Raw genomic sequence first — 24,766 nt, 5'->3', positions numbered from 1 at the left:
GCTGTGCCTGGACCTCGTGGCGCAACGGTAGCGCGTCTGACTCCAGATCAGAAGGTTGCGTGTTCAAATCACGTCGGGGTCAAAGCCTTCATTATTACACCCAAAGACTAGCAACTTTGTGTGATTTCCCCTGTTACAAACAATTCTGTAAGTTACAAAACTAGGAGGTAATGCAACTGATTTTGAAAAAAAAACTGCTTAAAGGAAAAACACCACAAAAACACACTGTATAAAAAAATAAAGTCACTGCAAACACTGCATAAAGGGAAAAATGCATAAAAGGACAAACACTGCATAAATGGGGAAAATCACAGCAAAAAAGGGATAAAACAAGGAAAAACACACTGCATAAAAGGGGAAACACTGCAGAAAAGGATCAAACACTGCATAAATGGGGAAAACACTGCATACAGAGAAAAACAGCATAAAACAGCATAAAATGAAAATCACTGCACAAAAGGGAAAACACACTGCATAAAAGAATTGCTATGAATAATGTTACTTTACATGTGCGACTGCGCAAAATTGATGTAATGTGACAGGACCTCGTGGCGCAACAGTAGCGCGTGTGACTCCAGATCAGAAGGTTGCGTGTTCAAATCACGTCGGGGTCAAATCCTTTATTATTACACCCAAAGATTGGCAACACACTTTATAATGCGGCCAATAGAGTGTATTAACTTTGTGTGATTTCCCGTTACAAATACTTCTGTAAGTTACAGAACTACAAGGTAATGCAGCTGATTTTGAAAAAAACTGCATAAAGAAAAAAAATACAGCATAAAGGAGAAAACTGCATGAAGGGATAAAACACTGCATAAAGAAAAAACACACTGCATAAAGGAAAATTACACTGCATAAAGGAATTGCCACTGCGCAAAATTGCTAAGAAGTGGCAGGATCTCCTGGAGCAACAAAAAACACAGCACAAAGGGAAAACACTGCATAAGGGTAAAAATCACTGCATAAAGGAAAAAAATCCATAAAGGAAAAAACACTGCATAAAGGGAAAACACTGCATAAAAGGAAAAAACACTGAATAAATGGGGAAATCACTGCATAAAAGGAAAAAGCACTGCTAAAATGGCGAAAACACTGCATAAGGGAAAAAACACTGCAAAAAGGGAAAAAAATCCATAAAGGAAAAAGCACTGCATAAAGGGGAAAACACTGCATAAAAGAAAAAAAACACTGAATAAATGGGGAAAACACTGCATAAAAGGAAAAAAAACACTGAATAAATGGGGAAAACACTGCATAAAAGGAAAAAAAAACACTGAATAAATGGGGAAAACACTGCATAAGGGAAAAAACGCTGCAAAAAGGAAAAGAAAATCCATAAAGGAAAAAGCACTGCATAAATGGTAAAAACACTACATAAAAGGAAAAAACACTGCATAAATGGTAAAAACACTACATAAAAGGAAAAAACACTGCATAAATGGTAAAAACACTACATAAAAGGAAAAAACACTGCATAATTGGGGAAAACACTGCATAAGGGAAAAAACACTGCAAAAAGGGAAAAAAATCCATAAAGGAAAAAGCACTGCATAAAGGGGAAAACACTGCATAAAAGGGAAAAAACACTGCAAAAATGGCGAAAACACTGCATAAAAGGAAAAAAACACTGAATAAATGGGGAAAACACTGCATAAGGGAAAAAAACACTGCATAAAGGGAAAAAAAATCCATAAAGGAAAAAGCACTGCATAAATGGCGAAAACACTGCATAAGGGAAAAAACACTGCAAAAAGGAAAAAAAAATCCATAAAGGAAAAAGCACTGCATAAATGGTGAAAACACTGCATAAAAGGAAAAAACACTGTTCATATAATTTTACTTTACTTGTGCCACTGCGCGAAACTGCTTTGCTGTGCCTGGACCTCGTGGTGCAACGGTAGCGCGTCTGACTCCAGATCAGAAGGTTGCGTGTTCAAATCACGTCGGGGTCAAAGCCTTCATTATTACACCCAAATACTAGCAACTTTGTGTGATTTCCCCTGTTACAAACACTTCTGTAAGTTACAGAACTAGGAGGTAATGCAACTGATTTTGAAAAAAAAAACTGCTTAAAGGAAAAACACCACAAAAACACACTGTATAAAAAAATAAAGTCACTGCAAACACTGCATAAAGGGAAAAATGCATAAATGGACAAACACTGCATAAATGGGGAAAATCACTGCAAAAAAGGGATAAAACAAGGAAAAACACACTGCATAAAAGGGGAAACACTGCAGAAAAGGATCAAACACTGCATAAATGGGGAAAACACTGCATACAGAGAAAAACAGCATAAAACAGCATAAAATGAAAATCACTGCACAAAAGGGAAAACACACTGTATAAAAGAATTGCTGTGAATAATGTTACTTTATATGTGCGACTGCGCAAAATTGATGTAATGTGACAGGACCTCGTGGCGCAACAGTAGCGTGTCTGACTCCAGATCAGAAGGTTGCGTGTTCAAATCACGTCGGGGTCAAATCCTTTATTATTACACCCAAAGATTGGCAACACACTTTATAATGCGGCCAATAGAGTGTATTAACTTTGTGTGATTTCCCGTTACAAATACTTCTGTGAGTTACAGAACTACAAGGTAATGCAACTGATTTTGAAAAAAACTGCATAAAGAAAAAAAAATACAGCATAAAGGAGAAAACTGCATGAAGGGATAAAACACTGCATAAAGAAAAAACACACTGCATAAAGGAAAATTACACTGCATAAAGGAATTGCCACTGCGCAAAATTGCTAAGAAGTGGCAGGATCTCCTGGCGCAACAAAAAACACAGCACAAAGGGAAAACACTGCATAAGGGTAAAAATCACTGCATAAAGGAAAAAAATCCATAAAGGAAAAAACACTGCATAAAGGGAAATCACTGCATAAAAGGAAAAAACACTGAATAAATGGGGAAATCACTGCATAAAAGGAAAAAGCACTGCAAAAATGGCGAAAACACTGCATAAAAGGAAAAAACACTGCATAAATGGGGAAAACACTGCATAAGGGAAAAAACACTGCAAAAAGGGAAAAAAATCCATAAAGGAAAAAGCACTGCATAAATGGTAAAAACACTACATAAAAGGAAAAAACACTGCATAAATGGGGAAAACACTGCATAAGGGAAAAAACACTGCAAAAATGGCGAAAACACTGCAAAAGGGAAAAAAACACTGCATAAAGGAAAAAAAATCCATAAAGGAAAAAGCACTGCATAAAAAAATAAAGTCACTGCAAACACTGAATAAATGGGGAAAACACTGCATAAAAGGGAAAAAACACTGCAAAAATGGCGAAAACACTGCAAAAGGGAAAAAAACACTGCATAAAGGAAAAAAAATCCGTAAAGGAAAAAGCACTGCATAAAGGGGAAAACACTGCATAAGGGAAAAAACACTGCAAAAAGGAAAAAAAATCCATAAAGGAAAAAGCACTGCATAAATGGGGAAAACACTGCATAAAAGGAAAAAACACTGTTCATATAATGTTACTTTACTTGTGCCACTGCGCGAAACTGCTTTGCTGTGCCTGGACCTCGTGGCGCAATGGTAGCGCGTCTGACTCCAGATCAGAAGGTTGCGTGTTCAAATCACGTCGGGGTCAAATCCTTCATTATTACACCCAAAGACTAGCAACTTTGTGTGATTTCCCCTGTTACAAACACTTCTGTAAGTTACAGAACTAGGAGGTAATCGAACTGATTTTGAAAAAAAAAACTGCTTAAAGGAAAAACACCACAAAAACACACTGTATAAAAAAATAAAGTCACTGCAAACACTGCATAAAGGGAAAAATGCATAAAAGGACAAACACTGCATAAATGGGGAAAATCACAGCAAAAAAGGGATAAAACAAGGAAAAACACACTGCATAAAAGGGGAAACACTGCAGAAAAGGATCAAACACTGCAAAAATGGGGAAAACACTGCATAAAGGGAAAAACAGCATAAAACAGCATAAAATGAAAATCACTACACAAAAGGGAAAACACACTGCATAAAAGAATTGCTGTGAATAATGTTACTTTATATGTGCGACTGCACAAAATTAATGTAATGTGACAGGACCTCGTGGTGCAATGGTAGCGCGTCTGACTCCAGATCAGAAGGTTGCGTGTTCAAATCACGTCGGGGTCAAATCCTTTATTATTACACCCAAAGATTGGCAACACACTTTATAATGCGGCCAGTAGAGTGTATTAACTTTGTGTGATTTCCCGTTACAAATACTTCTGTAAGTTACAGAACTACAAGGTAATGCAACTGATTTTGAAAAAAACTGCATAAAGAAAAAAAATACAGCATAAAGGAGAAAACTGCATGAAGGGATAAAACACTGCATAAAGAAAAAACACACTGCATAAAGGAAAATTACACTGCATAAAGCAATTGCCACTGCGCAAAATTGCTAAGAAGTGGCAGGATCTCCTGGCGCAACAAAAAACACAGCACAAAGGGAAAACACTGCATAAGGGTAAAAATCACTGCATAAAGGAAAAAAATCCATAAAGGAAAAACACTGCATGAAGGGAAAACACTGCATAAAAGGAAAAAACACTGAATAAATGGGGAAATCACTGCATAAAAGGAAAAAGCACTGCTAAAATGGCGAAAACACTGCATAAGGGAAAAAACACTGCAAAAAGGGAAAAAAATCCATAAAGGAAAAAGCACTGCATAAAGGGGAAAACACTGCATAAAAGGAAAAAAACACTGAATAAATGGGGAAAACACTGCATAAAAGGAAAAAGCACTGCAAAAATGGCGAAAACACTGCATAAAAGGAAAAAAAACACTGAATAAATGGCGAAAACACTGCATAAGGGAAAAAAACACTGCATAAAGGAAAAAAAATCCATAAAGGAAAAAGCACTGCATAAATGGGGAAAACACTGCATAAAAGGAAAAAACACTGTTCATATAATTTTACTTTACTTGTGCCACTGCGCAAAACTGCTTTGCTGTGGCAGGACCTCGTGGCGCAACGGTAACGCGTCTGACTCCAGATCAGAAGGTTGCGTGTTCAAATCACGTCGGGGTCAAAGCCTTCATTATTACACCCAAAGGCTAGCAACTTTGTGTGATTTCCCCTGTTACAAACACTTCTGTAAGTTACAGAACTAGGAGGTAATGCAACTGATTTTGAAAAAAAAAACTGCTTAAAGGAAAAACACCACAAAAACACACTGTATAAAAAAATAAAGTCACTGCAAACACTGCATAAAGGGAAAAATGCATAAAAGGACAAACACTGCATAAATGGGGAAAATCACAGCAAAAAAGGATAAAACAAGGAAAAACACACTGCATAAAAGGGGAAACACTGCAGAAAAGGATCAAACACTGCATAAATGGGGAAAACACTGCATACAGAGAAAAACAGCATAAAAGGAAAATCACTGCACAAAAGGGAAAACACACTGCATAAAAGAATTGCTGTGAATATAGGAAAATTAAGGAAATTTAAATTTAAAATAAAGGAAAATTACACTGCATAAAGGAATTGCCACTGCGCAAAATTGCTGAGAAGTGGCAGGATCTCCTGGAGCAACAAAAAACACAGCACAAAGGGAAAACACTGCATAAGGGTAAAAATCACTGCATAAAGGAAAAAATCCATAAAGGAAAAAACACTGCTTAAAGGGAAAACACTGCATAAAAGGAAAAAACACTGAATAAATGGGGAAATCACTGCATAAAAGGAAAAAGCACTGCAAAAATGGCGAAAACACTGCATAAGGGAAAAAACACTGCAAAAAGGGAAAAAAATCCATAAAGGAAAAAGCACTGCATAAAGGGGAAAACACTGCATAAAAGGAAAAAAACACTGAATAAATGGGGAAAACACTGCATAAAAGGAAAAAAACACTGAATAAATGGGGAAAACACTGCATAAGGGAAAAAACGCTGCAAAAAGGAAAAGAAAATCCATAAAGGAAAAAGCACTGCATAAATGGTAAAAACACTACATAAAAGGAAAAAACACTGCATAATTGGGGAAAACACTGCATAAGGGAAAAAACACTGCAAAAAGGGAAAAAAAATCCATAAAGGAAAAAGCACTGCATAAAGGGGAAAACACTGCATAAAAGGAAAAAAAACACTGCATAAATGGCGAAAACACTGCATAAGGGAAAAAAAACACTGCATAAACGAAAAAAAATCCACAAAGGAAAAAGCACTGCATAAATGGCGAAAACGCTGCATAAAAGGAAAAAACACTGTTCATATAATGTTACTTTACTTGTGCCACTGCGCGAAACTGCTTTGCTGTGACTGGACCTCGTGGCGCAATGGTAGCGCGTCTGACTCCAGATCAGAAGGTTGCGTGTTCAAATCACGTCGGGGTCAAAGCCTTCATTATTACACCCAAAGACTAGCAACTTTGTGTGATTTCCCCTGTTACAAACACTTCTGTAAGTTACAGAACTAGGAGGTAATGCAACTGATTTTGAAAAAAAACTGCTTAAAGGAAAAAACACCACAAAAACACACTGTATAAAAAAATAAAGTCACTGCAAACACTGCATAAAGGGAAAAATGCATAAAAGGACAAACACTGCATAAATGGGGAAAATCACAGCAAAAAAGGGATAAAACAAGGAAAAACACACTGCATAAAAGGGGAAACACTGCAGAAAAGGATCAAACACTGCATAAATGGGGAAAACACTGCATACAGAGAAAAACAGCATAAAACAGCATAAAAGGAAAATCACTGCACAAAAGGGAAAACACACTGCATAAAAGAATTGCTGTGAATAATGTTACTTTACATGTGCGACTGCACAAAATTAATGTAATGTGACAGGACCTCGTGGCGCAATGGTAGCGCGTCTGACTCCAGATCAGAAGGTTGCGTGTTCAAATCACGTCGGGGTCAAATCTTTTATTATTACACCCAAAGATTGGCAACACACTTTATAATGCGGCCAATAGAGTGTATTAACTTTGTGTGATTTCCCGTTACAAATACTTCTGTAAGTTACAGTACTACAAGGTAATGCAGCTGATTTTGAAAAAAACTGCATAAAGAAAAAAAATACAGCATAAAGGAGAAAACTGCATGAAGGGATAAAACACTGCATAAAGAAAAAACACACTGCATAAAAGAAAATTACACTGCATAAAGGAATTGCCACTGCGCAAAATTGCTAAGAAGTGGCAGGATCTCCTGGCGCAACAAAAAAAAAAGCACAAAGGGAAAACACTGCATAAGGGTAAAAATCACTGCATAAAGGAAAAAAATCCATAAAGGAAAAAACACTGCATAAAGGGAAAACACTGCATAAAAGGAAAAAACACTGAATAAATGGGGAAATCACTGCATAAAAGGAAAAAACACTGAATAAATGGGGAAAACACTGCATAAAAGGAAAAAGCACTGCAAAAATGGCGAAAACACTGCATAAGGGAAAAAACACTGCAATTGGAAAAAGAAAATCCATAAAGGAAAAAGCACTGCATAAATGGTAAAAACACTACATAAAAGGAAAAAACACTGCATAAATGGGGAAAACACTGCATAAGGGAAAAAACACTGCAAATAGGGAAAAAATCCATAAAGGAAAAAGCACTGCATAAAGGGGAAAACACTGCATAAAAGGAAAAAACACTGAATAAATGGGGAAAACACTGCATAAAAGGAAAAAGCACTGCAAAAATGGCGAAAACACTGCATAAAAGGGAAAAAACACTGAATAAATGGGGAAAACACTGCATAAAAGGGAAAAAGCACTGCAGAAATGGTGAAAACCCTGCATAAGGGAAAAAACACTGCAAAAAGGAAAAGAAAATCCATAAAGGAAAAAGCACTGCATAAATGGTAAAAACACTACATAAAAGAAAAAAACACTGAATAAATGGGGAAAACACTGCATAAAAGGAAAAAAACACTGAATAAATGGCGAAAACACTGCATAAGGGAAAAAACACTGCAAAAAGGGAAAAAAAATCCATAAAGGAAAAAGCACTGCATAAATGGCGAAAACGCTGCATAAAAGGAAAAAAACACTGTTCATATAATGTTACTTTACTTGTGCCACTGCGCGAAATTGCAGTGCTGTCACTGGACCTCGTGGCGCAACGGTAGCACGTCTGACTCCAGATCAGAAGGTTGCGTATTCAAATCACGTCGGGGTCAAAGCCTTCATTATTACACCCAAAGACTAGCAACTTTGTGTAATTTCCCCTGTTACAAACACTTCTGTAAGTTACAGAACTAGGAGGTAATGCAACTGATTTTGAAAAAAAACTGCTTAAAGGAAAAACACCACAAAAACACACTGTATAAAAAAATAAAGTCACTGCAAACACTGCATAAAGGGAAAAATGCATAAAAAGACAAACACTGCATAAATGGGGAAAACCACAGCAAAAAAGGGATAAAACAAGGAAAAACACACTGCATAAAAGGGGAAACACTGCAGAAAAGGATCAAACACTGCATAAATGGAAACAGCATAAAAGAGAAAACTGCATGAAGGGATAAAACACTGCATAAAGAAAAAACACACTGCATAAAGGAAAATTACACTGCATAAAGGAATTGCCACTGCGCAAAATTGCTAAGAAGTGGCAGGATCTCCTGGAGCAACAAAAAACACAGCACAAAGGGAAAACACTGCATAAGGGTAAAAATCACTGCATAAAAGGAAAAACACTGCATAAGGGTAAAAATCACTGCATAAAAGGAAAAACACTGCATAAGGTAAAAACCAATGCATAAATCGGAAAATCACTGCATTTGGGAAAACACTGCATAAAAGCGAAAACACTGCATAAGGGACAAAAACACTGCATAAAGTCACAGCAAAAAAGGGATAAAACAAGGAAAAACACACTGCATAAAGGAATTGCAGTGAATAATGTTACTTTAGATGTGGAACTGCGCGAAATTGCTCTGATGTGACTAGACCTCGTGGCGCAATGGTAGCGCGTCTGACTCCAGATCAGAAGGTTGCGTGTTCAATTCACGTCGGGGTCAAGCGTTCACTATTACAATCACTAAAATCAGCATAAGACGAGGTGAATCTTTACTGTCACTATTTATGGGAAAAAGCTGGAGAGCGTAAACCCTGACGTGTGTGCTTTCGCCTTTAATCAATGATTGGACAGTGAACTGTATGTTATGAAAAATAGTAAAAATATTATTAGAACGTTTTGCATAGTTAATATATTGAATTGTCTATAATAATAATAATGATAATAATAATAATAATAATAATAATAATAATAATAATAATAATTACCAGAGATGGGTTGCAGCTGGAAGGGAATCTGCTGTGTAAAAATGTGCTGGATAAGCTGGCGGTTCATTGCGCTGTGGTGATCCCGGATTAATAAATGGACTGAGCCAAAAAGTAAATAATAAATGAATAATAATAATAATAATAATAATAATAATTAGTGGATCAAAATTTTCATTTTCTGCTCTTTTTTCCTTTAAACATCAAAAATTGGATTTACTATTACTTAAGGTAACTGGTTGTAAGCAATATATATGTGCTGATAAATTAAGCTGAACATAACTAAATTTAATTTGTTTGTTTAAATTTAGCCCGTAGAAATTGTTTGCAACCAGCTACCTAAAAACTGTAGTAAATCAAATGATTCATGTGATTTCCAGTATAGATCCTCCTGTAATGATGAGAATCCCTCAGTAGGGGTCAGCGTGAGACCTAAAACTCTTTTCTATTTCTGTGCAAGTTTAATTATTTGTCTTATTTGTCTCTAAGTTTGAAATTCTATTTGCTTGACCTATTTACGTTAATTAAAAAAGAATAATTAAACCTGCATAGTTCACTAGTGAAAATGCCGATTACAAAAAATAAAGGCTGGAGAACGTACTGTAAACCCTGTTGTGTGTAGAGTTTAATCAATGAATGGACAGTGGATATTTGTGAATAAAATTGTATTATTGGCAACGTTTTTCCAGATATAATAATAATAATAATAATAATAATAATAATAATAATAATAATAATAATAATAATAATAATAATAACAATAATAATAATAATAATTTCTCCTGTAATGATAGGAATCCATCAGTAGAGGTCAGCATGAGACTTTAAAAATTCTTCTTTCACTTGTTGCTTCATATCATTTGATCAGAGTTGTTTAAGGCTTTTATTAGCACACACATATGAACTTACTTGATTTATACTTGGGGTTAGAGATACGTGTGTCAATTAGAGAATTGTAAATCAAGTAAATCTGTAAAGAAGAGCAAGTAAACTATTAAGTCTATACTGCACTAAACAAACAACAACTCTGTTCATCTGCTTAATTGTTCTGTAACGAGTCTCTTTATGAACATTTTGAAGAATTTGATCAGGGAAAATAGCTTAATAAACATTCACTTTAATAACTCGTTTCCCCTTGTTTAAAAAAGGCAGAATAAGATTGTATTTTTGTTTATTTTATTTATTCTCAATATTTGTCTCTGGTAAACATTTTATTACTATAACTATTATTAATATGAGTATTTATTTTAAATATATATTCTATTAATTAATTTATTAGTAAATTTTTATTATTATCATAATTGGGTGACAGTGTGGCGCAGTAGGTGGGTAGTAAGTTAGAATTTCTGTGTGGAGTTTGCATGTTCTCCCTGTGTTCGTGTGGGTTTCCCCCGGGTGCTCCTTTTTCCCCCACAAGTCCAAAAACGTGGTACGGGTGAATTGGGTATGCTAAAATTGACTGTAGTGTATGGATGTTCCCCAGTGATAGGTTACAGCTGTCTCCATTTCTGCTGCTACATTCGGATGGTCGGGTCAGAATTTGGCATCAACAACATGAAAGCATGGATCCATCCTGCCTTGTATCAACAGTTCAGGCTGGTGGTGGTGGTGTAATGGTGTGGGGGATATTTTCTTGGCACACTTTGGGTCCATTAGTACCAATTGAGCATCGTGTCAAAGCCACAGCCTACCTGAGTATTGTTGCAGAGTGCAGACCATGTCCATCCCTTTATGACCACAGTGTACCCATCTTCTGATGGCTATTATTAGCAGAATAGAAATGTCATAAAGCACAAATCATCTTAGACTGGTTTCTTGAACATGAACAATGAGTTCACTGTACTCAAATGGCCTCCACAGTCACCAGCTCTCAATCCAATAGAGCACCTTTGGGATGTGGTGGAACGGGAGATTCGCATAATGCATGTGCAGCCGACAAATCTGCAGCAACTGCGTGATGCTATCATGTCATCATGGAGCAAAATCTCTGAGGAATATTTCCAGTATCTTCTTGACTCTCTGCCACGAAGGATCAAGGCAGTTCTGAAGGCAAAAGGGGGTCCAAGTTGGTACTAGTAAGGTGTACCTAATAAAGTGGCCAGTGAGTGTTATATTTATATTTATATTTAAAATATATTCACTGTAAAAATGATTGCTTAGAAATGTATTAGTTGAATTAAATGAACGTTTCCAGTCATCTCAACTCACAGCAATCAAACTGACTACAGATATTGAACCTTAAATTGTAAACCATTGCACACAACAGAAAAACTAGTTGAAACCTGATTAACTTATTAAAATAAGTTAAAGCAACAAAAATATTTGTTTTCTTGACAATTAATCAATATATTTTGACAGTATGCATATAATATATGACATAATATTATTTTAAAATATAAATAATATATTTGAGGCGAAGTCATCTCTCTTATTGCATGGAGAATGTAATTATTTGGATTATATTAATAATAGTGAGAAATATATAAAAAATTGTGTCCCTTATTTAAGCCTTATAAGACAGAATTTAGATTTTAAGCTGAAGTATTTTTCTATGTTCTATTTTTCTATATTATGATGTGTTTTGCTCTGTCGAGTGTTGTTGACGTGTGTGAGTGTTTCAGCAGGTGATGTGCATGTCCTTGAATTTCTCTTTCACACACATACACATACACATAAACACACACACACACACACACACACACACACCCAAGCATGCAATATATGCACTACAGATTGACCTCATTTGCAGCCACACATATACAGTAGTGAGATTTATGGCCTCACACACTTCATAAACTGGGCTCTTCTGACCTGCAATAATGATTCATATTTATGTATATATATATATATATAACTTTATTTTATTGAATGAGAGTTTATAAATAGAAGTGCACAATTAATCAAAATAAAACACAATGTACATTCACTGTGTTTGTAATTTGGGGTGTAAATTGTAGTGTAAATGCATAAATGTAATAAAAAACATTTACACAATGAGATATGAACTTTAATTCATAGAGACTTTTTATTTAAAATATAAATTATAACATATATATATATATATATATATATATATATATATATATATATATATATATATATATATATATATATATATATATATGTATATATAAATATATATATATGTATATATATATATATATATGTGTGTATATATATATATATATATATATATATATATATATATATGTATATATATATATATATATATATACATACATATATATATATATATATATATATATATATATATATATATATATATATATATATATATATATATATATATATATATATATATATATATATATATATATATATATATTACACACAGTTTATTCTGTATATATTATGTATTTTTTGTTATGTAAATAATATATCTTTTTATAATATAAATTTCTGCATGCATAAAATACCCCCACACACACACACACACACACACACACACACACACACTATTCACTTGACACATTTATCGTGTATCTCGTCTGCGGTTGCATTTATTTTTAAGTCATATATATAGGAGGCAGGATTATTGTTTCATTCTGAACATAGTGATCTTGATTGTCTGGTACGTCACTCATGCTGGGCTTTATACAGCTTCTGCACCACTCAAGAACAGCTTAAAGTCTAGTTCATATCTTAATTAATGCATTACATTCTCATCCTCAAATTGAGTTGCCATTGTCTTCTTAACGAATAAAACACCTTCTCTGAATATAAACCCTGAATTTAGACATCTAGTTTAGATGTTTATCATAATAAGAGCTGTGAGTTTCAGAAAATTAAGACTTTTACTTCAAAAAACTTTAAAACTTAAAACTTCCACTGTCTGTCTCTATAAGAACAAACACAAATTAATAAGTAGGTTAGCGAAGGTCATTTTGGTTTCAGACACCGTACCATATTGGCATGTTGACACATTGACACATGCAAGGATTTATGTCTGTTCGGTTGAGTAATGACAGCTCAATGACAGCCATATACATACCATACACATGCGCACACACTAACACACACACACACACACACACACACACACACACACACACAAATATACACACACAAATTCATACGAATGAACATGCACAAATGCACACGCATACACACACACACACATACACACACACATACACCACATGCATTTTGTGCCACACAAGTTTGTATTTTAGACCCGCTAATCTCAGGATCATATATCTTATAAAAGTGTTTGGAACGTGTGTGTGAGATTTAATCTGTCAATCCTAAAACACACATGCACACACACCTTTGCTTTCTGTTCTCTACATTACTTTTTCAATGTCATTTTGTCATTAGAGCCATTCGCGTGTGCATAACTGTGAGGTTGTTTTTGTCTGTATGGAGAGTAAATACTGTATAAATATATATGAATATATGATATATTTGAAGAAAATATTTGCAGAAAAATCTCTTTTAAACAGACAATATCATTTAGAAAAAATACTAGTCAACATGATAAAACAAACTTTAGGTATATGTGCAGTAAATATTCACAGAATGTATAAATGTGAGACAAAATCTCAATGTCATTTTGAATTGAATAGATACACTGTACATAGCAATTAGTTTGCGAATGGATTTAGTTCATTCATTCATTTTCTTGTCGACTTAGTCTCTTTTATTAATCTGGGGTCGCCACAGCAGAATGAACCACCAACTTATCCAGCACATTTTTATGCAGCAGATGCCCTTCCAGCCACACACACACTCATACACTACGGACAGTTTAGCCTACCCAATTCACCTGTACTGCATGTCTTTGGACTGTGGGGGAAACCAGAGCACCCAGAGGAAACCCACGCGAACACAGGGAGAACATGCAAACTCCACACAGAAACACCAACTGAGCCGAGGATCGAACCAGCCACCCAGCGACCTTCTTGTAGTGAGGCGACAGCACTACCTACTTTGCCACTGCGTTGCCCTTGGATTTAGTTCCTTAAGAAAAGTGCATAAATCCATTGCTTTAAAAGAGATAAGTTGACATTACTTAAAAAAGGGAGTCAACCCGTTGCATAAAGTTATTAAACAAATGAACAATGTGCATAAGAATTAAGTTAAGTCAACAGATTTACTCAGTTTTTACACACTTGTTGCTTTTAAGGCAGTGAGATTATTTACTTTTTTTTAAATAAAGTAACTACACTTTTTACAATAACATAAACATAAGTACAAAAATTGTTAAAAATAAAATAAATAATTAATGAAATAATGTGCAAAGTAAAAATATGAAAATAATGCTAATATAAATAATATAAATAATTAAAAAAAACAATAATAGTTATAATAATTTTAGGATTCGATTTAGTAATATTCATTAATTTTGACTTTGTAAGAATTTAGTCCCTTTAATAAAAGTAATAGTCCCTTTTTATTTCTTTACTGATATTGGCAAAGATATTGTTTTATTAAATAAATTATATACAGCTGAAGACAGAATTATTATCCCCCTGTTTTATTTTTTTCCCAATTTCTTTTTAACGGAAAGAACATTTTCTCAACAAATTTCTAAACATTATAGTTTTAATAACTCATTTCTAATAACTGATTTATTTTATCTTTGTCATGATGACAGTAAATAATATTTTACTAGATATTGTTCAAGACACTCCTATACAGCTTAAAGTGACATTTAAAGGCTTAAATAATTAAGTTAACTAGGCATGTAAGGGTAATTAGGCTATTTTATAACGATGGTTTGTTCTGTAGACTATCAAAAAAAATATAGCTTAAAGGGGCTAATAATTTTGACCTTAAATGGTTTTTAAAAAATTAAAAACTGCTTTAATTCTAGCCAAAATAAAACAAATCAGACTTTCTCCAGAAGAAAAGATATTATCCAACATACTGTGAAAATTTCCTTTCTCTGTTAAACATCATTTGGGAAATATAAAAAAAATAAATAAATACTTCAAAGGGGGGCTAATGTCTACAGTTTTACTACTTTTCATATCAGTTTTCGTTACTTTTTTAGTTACAAGATCGCATCTGTTAGATAAATGTAATTAAAATAAATTACAAACAAACAACAGCAGCTGAAAAAAGTAAATAAATAAATAAAAGTACATCAGGGATCATTTTATTTTAGGTAATGTTTATTACCTGAAATAAAAATGGTTGTCGTTTTTGAGCTGTGGTGTCAGTGTGTGTGGTTTGACCCAGTTTGTGACAGGCTGCAGTGAAGTGTGTGTGTGTGTGTGTCATGATGTGATGTCTTTATTTGGACAAAGCTTGTCATTGGAAACGCCCTCCTTATGTTTTCTAATGGCCTTGTGCCCATCCATACGCACTGTATGTCCTCTATAAAAGAGCCCCAGCATGCCACACATGAAACCATCCACATCCAGACACAAAATCTCCATCACAATGCCTTCAAACACAACCATCCTGAAGCCTCAAACCAAGAAAACAGGTAAAACATTACATTATCAGACTTAACATCTAACTTAAAACACCTCCTGCATGGGCTTTCATACTATTTTTTTGTAATATTTTTGTTTTTGTGTTCCTGCTAATCATACAAAAAAAATCTAATAAACTAAATAAACATTTTGTATTAGAGTATATACTATATCATTAAATTCATACGTGATAAGACAATCCAAAACCATTAAAAGTACTTCAAAATAACTAAATAGGTTATTGTTAATAACGTATTATTAAATATGGAATCACTATTTAAAATATGGAGCACTATTTGGGGTGAAGCAGTGGCACAGTAAGTAGTGCTGTTGCCTCACAGCAAGAAGATCGCTTAGTCGCTGGCTCAAACCTTGGCTCAGGTGGTGTTTCTATGTGGAGTTTGCATGTTCTCCCTGTGTTCATGTGGGTTTCCTCTGGGTGCTCCGGTTTCCCCCACAGTCCAAAGACATGCGGTACAGGTAAATTGGGTAGGCTAAATTGCACGTAGTGTATGAGTGTGTGCATGTGGATTGCTGCATAAAAATGTGCAGGATAAGTTGGTGGTTCATTCTGCTGTGGCGACCCTGGATTAATAAAGCCGACAAGAAAATGATTGAATAAATGAGCACAATTTTTTTTTTTTTGCCCCAACTATTGAGATTTTTAACATTGAACATATAAACACAGTGGGTCTTAAAAATGAGAACACTACTGAAAAGTTAAATAATTAAATGAAAATGCTTTTTGATTTGATAAACAAAAAATAACAAATATTTTTATTTTAACTACGAACAACATTTTAAAACTTTAGTTTAATGTGAATTAGTAAAATAAATAGGGCTGCACGGTATTGGAAAAATCTGATATTGCAATTTTTTATGTGATAAATATTGCAATAGGGGTGACACAGTGGCTTTGTGGCGGGAAGGTTGCTGACTCAAGTCCCGGCTGAGCCAGTTGGCATTTCTGTGTAGAGTTTGCATGTTCTCCCCGTGTTGGCGTGGGTTTCCTCTGCATGGGTGCTCCGGTTTCCCCCACAGTCCAAACACATGCACTATGCCGAATTATCTAAACTAAATTGGCTGTAGTGTATGAGTGTGTATGGATGTTTCCCAGTACTGAGTTGCAGCTGTAAATATAACAGCCATCTTCGTTTTTGAAGAACTCCCCCTTCCTACCCTACTCCTCCTCCTTCTTAGATGAGTGACACGCTGGCCCAGTGGTTAGCACTGTCGCCTCACAGCAAAAATGTCACTGGTTCTACTGGTTCTAGTTCTTACCAAGCCAGCCGACGTTTCTGTGTGCGAGTTTACACGTTTATCCCATGCTCACGTGGATTTCCCTCGGGCCGCCCGTTTTCCTCCCACCATCCAAAAACACACAAGTTAAGTCAATTGCCTAATCCAAATCGCCATCATATATGCGCTAGTAGTTATCTCTTTAGAGCAATCATTAATGAGTTCTCGAGATCTACCTGAGCTGAAACTCCTCTCTCGCCTTGCAATGGGAGGGAGCCACAGGCTCGAGGATCTCATGAGCTTAGGACTCTCTCCCAGGACACATGCCCAGGACACAAGCTTCATAATCAATCATCAGCTAAGTGTAAACTCTTGAAAGTTTATTTATATTTAGTTTATCTCTCTATAATAGACTATGTATTTATTTTCAAAAGTGCAAATTAATAAAAACAACAACAAAAATGAAATTACTACAATTAGCTAAACTGAAAGTGAAATTAGAATAGTTAAAAAAAATTGAAACATCGAAAACTACCCAATATATAACAAACTATATTTAGATTTGTAAATAATTAGCCTACAAATTAAATCTTTCATTTTTTTTATCCCATTTAACTCAATGTAATTGTTACTGTGTAATTTCTTATATCTTATTGCATTTAGTGCATTATAATATAGTGTATTTGTGTACACGTGTGTGTAGTATTTCAGTGATACTAAAATAACAGGTGTCTTAACTGGTTTAACTGCAATAAATCTACAGCATATTAATAATAGTTTCGTAGCTGTGTATGAAGACATTATATCGCACTCACTATCAAAGCAATGAATGCCTTTTAATTATAGCAGAATCATCAGGACTTTGAATGCAGCAGGGAGTACAAATATAAACTGGCGGTGAATAAGCATGGTGTGAATTCTCCACAGCTTTTGGGACAGGGTCAGTGTCTGAGACATTATCAGCAGTCTGGACATGTGTTATAAATCAATTCATACTCGGCTGTTGGGTCAGTTGGTTACACACACACACACACACACACACACACACACACACACGCACACATATGATGAGTCAATGCCAGTCCTTTAGCCACATTTAACTTTATCCACATGTAACTGTGCTTTACCTCAACATTTAAATTAGGAAAGAGCTAAATGTGCATTCATATCATGTGTAAAAAAATCTACTTTTGAAATTGTTATACATTTTTAATATTTTGTTGTATGTGATTTTACTGGTATTGTAAGTGTAATAATGTGTTTTTGATTCAGAAAATCTGTCAGGGGCAACAGATGACAATTAGCCATTGTGACTAACTCAAATAACTTTTTTTTACTGTTGATTAATGAGAATTGTCCCTGTTAAATATATAAACAAACAAACAAATAAATAAACAAACAAATAAATAAATATCCAAAACACATCTGTGATTATTCTTTCATATTTTAAGGATGTTTTTGTGCTATATGACTGTTTTCTGCACTGCTAATGTGCACTGAAAAAAGTGTTGCATGCAGAACTGTTGCAAACAATTTATTTGAGTTGAATTTAAACAAACAAATTACGTTTAATAATGTTCAACTTAATTTGTTTGTTTAAATTCAGCCCAAATAAATTGTTTACAACCACTTAACGAAAAAAAAACTGAGTAAATCCAAGGAATCATCCTTGAATATTTTTTTTAAGTTACCATGAGCTAACACATGATTCACCAATCAGATAATTCTTACCTTAATATCTTCATCTTGAAGAATCCCCCCTCCTACTCCTCCTTTTTAGATTGGGCGACAGGGTGGCTCGATGATTAGCACTGTTTCCTCAAAGCAAGAATGTCACTGGTAAAAGTCCTTACTGAACCAGTCGACATTTCTGTGCAGAGTTTGCTTGTCCTCCCCGTGCTTGCGTGGGTTTTCCTTGGGTTCACCAAATGTGTCCAAAAACACATGACCTAAGTAAATTGAACATACTAAATTAGCATTATAGCTGAGCTCTTAGTAAGCTGTATATCTCTCTTTAGTACCAATATCTGTCATCAGCCAGAAATAAGTCAGGGGAGTTCATCAAGATCTACCCATGCTCAAACTCCCCTCTCACCCTGCTTAGGGGAGGGAGCCCAGGGCTTGAGGATGTTATAAGCTCGGGGCTCTCTCCCTGGACAGCATGCCAAACAAGCTTTATAATCAATCATCAGCTAAGAGCGAACTCTTTTTTTTTAAATATTCGGTTGTTTCTATTTAAATATGTGTACAATTTGGACAAACTCAACCAGTGGGTTACCGTAAATATGTCAAATTTTAAACAATCTTCAAATGGTTGTGTTTGTCCATATTTGACCCAAATTTAGGATATACGCTTTACTGACCATCTTTCTTTTTTTTCAGGAAGGAAAATCAAAGCTGGAAACTCTCCTGTTGGTATGGACAAAACTTAGAATCACATGCCTAATCATAAAGATTCATATATGATTATAGACTCTGACTCTGATATATTTCTTTACAATATATCAGTGTAGAGTCAGAATCTACAATCATATCATCAGAAATGATTTCTTACTCCATCCTCAGAGAAACTTCCAGTTTATGAGCCGAACATTCCAGAGCCGTCGACCAGAGAGGAGCTGCTCAAATGTGAGTCATGAACATAAAACACAGTTCACACACTGGCTAAAGCGGTACTGAACAGTTTATTTCATGATAGACTGGATCAATGTTTCTCTGGATGAACGAACTGCCAATAAGATGCTGTGGCTGACAGAGGGCGGAGCTAAAGTGTCCCGCATGACAGATGAGGTGTGCCCTTACCTGGACAGACCAGAGAGATTCGACCACAGCCCGCAGGTGAAACACACACCCGTGCATATTCACGCACATATGGATGTTCATCCACACTTTTTTACACACACTCATGCACACATGCACATTCACACACTCATTGTTATACAGACCCACTCATGCACATGCACACATACAAGCTCATTCATGCACAAGCCATCGCATACTCATGCACACAAACACGCATGCACACTCATGGGCATACATACATGCACAAACACACATGCATATACAGCTGTTTGTGCACACACACACACAGGAATGCATGCACATGTAGGGACCAAATGTCCCACGAGTACAGTAAAGCCAGTAATTTCTGACCTTGTTGTGACACTAGGTGGCATAAAAATGTCTCATAAATCAAACACAAATAAGTGCTTTCGAAAATGAGTTTTTCTATGAGAAAAAAAAAACTTGTAAATAACAGGGTGAGAATGTGGTAAAATCTGAAAACATAGTAAAAATCAGGTGAGGGCTTTTCTTTTTCTGGATTGCTTTTCAAAACTGTCGGTTTGGTTTAGGGAAGTGGGTGATTGGGTCAATCTGTGCTTTTTAAAACACTACTGGTTGGGTTTAGGGAAGGTTATGGGGAGGTTATGGGTTGGTTGGTTGAAAAAGCGTACACAGCGGCCTCTGGTGGAATTATGTGAGAACAGCAGGTGCGAATGGCACTCGCCAAGAAATTTGAGATTAGAAAAAGCATAGACAGCGGCCTCTGGTGGATTTAAATGAGAACAGCAGGCATGAATGGCACTCGCGGAAGTAATTTGAGATCTGGAAAAGCGTACACAGCGGCCTCTGGTGGATTTACGTGAGAACAGCAGGCGCGAATGGCACTCGCCAAGAAATTTGAGATTAGAAAAAGCATAGACAGCGGCCTCTGGTGGATTTACATGAGAACAGCAGGCATGTATGGCACTCGCGAGAGAAATTTGAGATCTGGAAAAGCATACACAGCAGCCTCTGGTGGATTTACGTGAGAACAGCAGGCGCGAATGGCAATTGCAAGAGAAATTTGAGATCTGAAAAAGCAAAAACAGCGGCCTCTGGTGGATCCATGCGAGAATAGCAGGCATGTATGGCACTCGCGAGAAAAATTTCAGGTATGGAAAAGCATACACAGCAGCCTCTGGTGGATTTACGTGAGAATAGCAGGCGCGTATGGCAATCGCGAGAGAAATTTGAGATCTGAAAAAGCGTACACAGCGGCCTCTGGTGGATTTATGTGAGAACAGCAGGCATGAATGGCACTCGCGGGAGTAATTTGAGATCTGGAAAAGCGTACACAGCGGCCTCTGGTGGATTTATGTGAGAACAGCAGGCATGAATGGCACTCGCGGGAGTAATTTGAGATCTGGAAAAGCGTACACAGCGGCCTCTGGTGGATTTATGTGAGAACAGCAGGCATGAATGGCACTCGCGGGAGTAATTTGAGATCTGGAAAAGCGTACACAGCGGCCTCTGGTGGATTTACGTGAGAACAGCAGGTGCGAATGGCACTCGCCAAGAAATTTGAAATTAGAAAAAGCATAGACAGCGGCCTCTGGTGGATTTACGTGAGAACAGCAGGCGCGAATGGCAATTGCAAGAGAAATTTGAGATCTGAAAAAGCAAAAACAGCGGCCTCTGGTGGATCCATGCGAGAATAGCAGGCATGTATGGCACTCGCGAGAAAAATTTCAGATATGGAAAAGCATACACAGCAGCCTCTGGTGGATTTACGTGAGAATAGCAGGCACGTATGGCAATCGCGAGAGAAATTTGAGATCTGAAAAAGCGTACACAGCGGCCTCTGGTGGATTTATGTGAGAACAGCAGGCATGAATGGCACTCGCGAGAGAAATTTGAGATTAGAAAAAGCGTACACAGCGGCCTCTGGTGGATTCACATGAGAACAGCAGGCATGAATGGCACTCGCGAGAGAAATTTGAGATTAGAAAAAGCATAGACAGCGGCCTCTGGTGGATTTATGTGAGAACAGCAGGCACGAATGGCACTCGCGAGAGAAATTTGAGATCTGAAAAAGTGTACACAGCGGACTATGGTGGATTTACATGAGAACAGCAGGCATGAATAGACCAAAAATGTACCTTCTGGGGTGTATTTAGCGCTCTCCAGAAATGTAAATAAGGGCTCCTAATTAAAATGAGCCTGGGTTGCATAAAACATAAAAACCCAGCATGAGAGTGTGTGTTGTGAGTATGGTTGTGTGTATATTTATGATATTTGATTAAAGATTACAAGGGCCCAGATACAGCGTTATAACAAGCACTATTATACATGTAAAAAGAAGAGTAAATATTAATTTAATTGTTTCTTTAAGTATTTTTAAGTGTAGTAAGCATCCAATCAGGGAAGGGAAAAAGACATAATACACACAGTCTGTACAGTTGAAACATCATTATGACTTTTCACTGTCCACACAAGGAGAATAAACTCATTGTGTGTGTGTGTGTGTGTGTGTGTGTGTGTGTGTGTGTGTGTGTGTGTGTGTGTGTGTGTGTGTGTGTGTGTGTGTGTGTGTGTGTGTGTGTAGGTGCTGTGTAAGGAGTCGGTGTGGGCCTCACGTTGTTATTGGGAGGTGCAGTACTCCGGTTGGGCTGTGATCGGGGCGGTGTATGAATCCGCTGGCAGGAGGACAGGAGACGGTGCCTGTGGCCTCGGGGAGAGCGAGGAATCCTGGGGATTGGGTTGGGCAGGATCCTGCTATGACGCCTGGCACAAAGGAACCAGCAGCAAGGTGTCGAACGTGCCTCAGTGCCACACCATCGGCCTGTATGTGGATCAGCCTGCAGGCCTGCTCTGCTTCTACAGCATCCAGATGCAGGAAGACACCAAGAAAAGAGAAGTGAAGCTATTACACAGATTTAAAAACCCCATCAAGGAGAAGCTCCTGCCCGGTTTCTGGATGGGAAGACAGTCCTCCTGCTTAATACTGAAGAAAGAGGAATGAGGAAATCACATGCTTGAAAATGTACATAATAAATAAAACTCTAGATATAAAGTTGAAGTCAGAATTCAGAATTCAGAAGTCAGAATCGCCCTCCTGTCCACTTGCTTTTCTTTATCAAATATTTCCCAAATGATGTTTAACAGAGCAAGAAATTTTCACATATTTCCTATAATATTTTTTCCTCTGGAGAAAGTTTTATTTGTTTTATTTCAGCTTGAATAAAAGCAGTTTTAAAATTTTTTAAAACGTTTTAAAGTCCTAATTATCAGCCCCCTGCAGCAATATCTGTTTTGGATAGTCTACAGAACAAACCACTGTTATACAATGACTTGCCTAGTTACCCTTACCTGCCTAATTAACCTTTAAGCCTTTAAATGTCACTTTAAGCTTTATAAGGTGTCTTGAAAAATATCTAATCTAATATTATTTACTGTCATCATGGCAAAGATAAAATAAATCAGTTATTAGAAATGAGTTATTAAAACTATTATGATAAGAAATGTGCTGAGAAAATCTGCTCTCCGTTAAACAGAAATTAGGGAAATAATATAGATGCCTAATAATTCTGACTTCATCTTTCTGTGACATGGTTTTACAGTGCAGATAGTTGCTGAGAGTAATACAGTATATTTTATTAATCTTCGCTTTTTGTTTATGTATTAAACCTTATTTTTTTTTACAGTTGTGTTCACTTTTGTGTTGTCTCTACTAAATGCTCAGCGTAAACTAGTGAGCAATGTAACATGTTTTTAACATTTCATATTGGCAGAATTAGTGCTTGATTAACCTCATTTTCTAATCACTGAAAATGCAAATACAGTTGAAGTCAGAATTATTAGCCCCCTTCGATTTTTTTTCTTCTTTTTTAAATATTTTCCAAATGGTGTTTAACAGAGCAAGGACATTTTTACAGTATGTCTGATAATATTTTTTCTTCTGGAGAAAGTCTGATTTGTTTTATTTCAGCTAGGATAAAAGCAGTTTTTAATTTTTTATGAACCATTTTAGGGACAAAATTATTAGCCTCTTTAAGCTATATTTTTTCTCGATAGTCTACAAAACAAACCACTGTTATACAATAACTTGCCCCTAACCTACCTAGTTAACTTAATTAACCTAGTTAAGCCTTTAAATGTCACTTTAAGCTGTATAGAAGTGTCTTAAAAATATCATTTAAAATATTATTTACTGTCATCATGGCAAAGATAAAATAAATCAGTTGTTAGAAATGAGTTATTAAAACTATTATGTTTAGAAATGTGTTGAAAAAATCTTCTCTCCCTTAAACAGAAATTGGGGAAAAAATAAACAAGCGGTCTAATAATTTAACGGGGCTAATAATTCTGACTTCAACTGTATAGGATTCAGTACAAAGTATTTCCATCCTTTTTCAGTGAATCAAAATAAGCATCATTACGTATCAGCAATAAACTCAATCAACAACAAAAATATTAAAATGATATCTATAACAATTGTATGCCATTCATTCATTTCCTTTTCGGCTTAGTCCCTTAATAAATCCAGGGAAGCCACAGCGGAATGAACCGCCAACTTATCCAGCACGTTTTACACAGCGGATGCCCTTCCAGCTGCAACCCATCTCTGGGAAACATCCACACACAGTCATTCACTCCGGACAATTTAGCCTACCCAATTCACCTGTACATGTCTTTGGACTGTGGGGGAAACCCACGCGAACGCATGGAGAACATGCAAACTCCACACAGAAACGCCAACTGACCCAGCTGAGGCTTGAACCAGCGACCTTCTTGCTGTGAGGTGACAGCACTACCTACTGCACCACAATTGTATGTCATTTTTGTTATTTTATTAGCTAATATTTTTAATTTAATGAGAAAAATTGTAATTACAGACAAACCCCTCACAATATTAAAATATTTATTCTATTTTAGCCCATTATATTGACACTAACTACTACTATTACGACTACTAGTCATTCATTATCCTTCAGTTTAGTCTATGGTTTATAAGGGGTCGCCACAGAGAAATGAACTGTTAATTATTCCAGCATATAGTGGA

General features: G+C 36.0%; 2 protein-coding genes and 11 non-coding genes across 13 annotated transcripts in view; 12 read left to right on the top strand and 1 right to left on the bottom strand.

Moving 5' to 3' along the window:
- Positions 1-24,766, bottom strand: part of mybpc2b (myosin binding protein Cb) — a 360,595-nt gene that overhangs the window by 75,365 nt on the left and 260,464 nt on the right. The window lies entirely within an intron of this gene.
- Positions 11-82, top strand: trnaw-cca (transfer RNA tryptophan (anticodon CCA)). The gene has a single exon. It is a non-coding gene; the product is annotated as a tRNA-Trp (tRNA).
- Positions 543-614, top strand: trnaw-cca (transfer RNA tryptophan (anticodon CCA)). Its single transcript has one exon. It is a non-coding gene; the product is annotated as a tRNA-Trp (tRNA).
- On the top strand, positions 1,884-1,955 carry trnaw-cca (transfer RNA tryptophan (anticodon CCA)). Its single transcript has one exon. It is a non-coding gene; the product is annotated as a tRNA-Trp (tRNA).
- Positions 2,417-2,488, top strand: trnaw-cca (transfer RNA tryptophan (anticodon CCA)). The gene has a single exon. It is a non-coding gene; the product is annotated as a tRNA-Trp (tRNA).
- On the top strand, positions 3,544-3,615 carry trnaw-cca (transfer RNA tryptophan (anticodon CCA)). Its single transcript has one exon. It is a non-coding gene; the product is annotated as a tRNA-Trp (tRNA).
- On the top strand, positions 4,077-4,148 carry trnaw-cca (transfer RNA tryptophan (anticodon CCA)). Its single transcript has one exon. It is a non-coding gene; the product is annotated as a tRNA-Trp (tRNA).
- trnaw-cca (transfer RNA tryptophan (anticodon CCA)) lies at positions 4,982-5,053 on the top strand. Its single transcript has one exon. It is a non-coding gene; the product is annotated as a tRNA-Trp (tRNA).
- Positions 6,291-6,362, top strand: trnaw-cca (transfer RNA tryptophan (anticodon CCA)). The gene has a single exon. It is a non-coding gene; the product is annotated as a tRNA-Trp (tRNA).
- trnaw-cca (transfer RNA tryptophan (anticodon CCA)) lies at positions 6,823-6,894 on the top strand. The gene has a single exon. It is a non-coding gene; the product is annotated as a tRNA-Trp (tRNA).
- trnaw-cca (transfer RNA tryptophan (anticodon CCA)) lies at positions 8,083-8,154 on the top strand. Its single transcript has one exon. It is a non-coding gene; the product is annotated as a tRNA-Trp (tRNA).
- On the top strand, positions 8,926-8,997 carry trnaw-cca (transfer RNA tryptophan (anticodon CCA)). Its single transcript has one exon. It is a non-coding gene; the product is annotated as a tRNA-Trp (tRNA).
- LOC100331407 (tripartite motif-containing protein 16) lies at positions 14,787-24,196 on the top strand. Its single transcript, XM_087310172.1, has 5 exons — positions 14,787-15,713; positions 19,324-19,356; positions 19,507-19,569; positions 19,640-19,779; positions 22,310-24,196. Exons 1-5 carry the CDS (start codon positions 15,620-15,622, stop codon positions 22,724-22,726), a joined length of 747 nt encoding a protein of 248 aa, XP_087166298.1. The 5' UTR covers positions 14,787-15,619; the 3' UTR covers positions 22,727-24,196.

This window comes from Danio rerio, chromosome 24 (assembly GCF_052040795.2).
Source record: "Danio rerio strain M-AB ecotype USA chromosome 24, GRCz13ab, whole genome shotgun sequence".
Classification (NCBI taxonomy): domain Eukaryota; kingdom Metazoa; phylum Chordata; class Actinopteri; order Cypriniformes; family Danionidae; genus Danio; species Danio rerio.
Note: the sequence above shows the minus strand (reverse complement) of the source record. Positions and strands in the feature narration are given on the sequence as shown.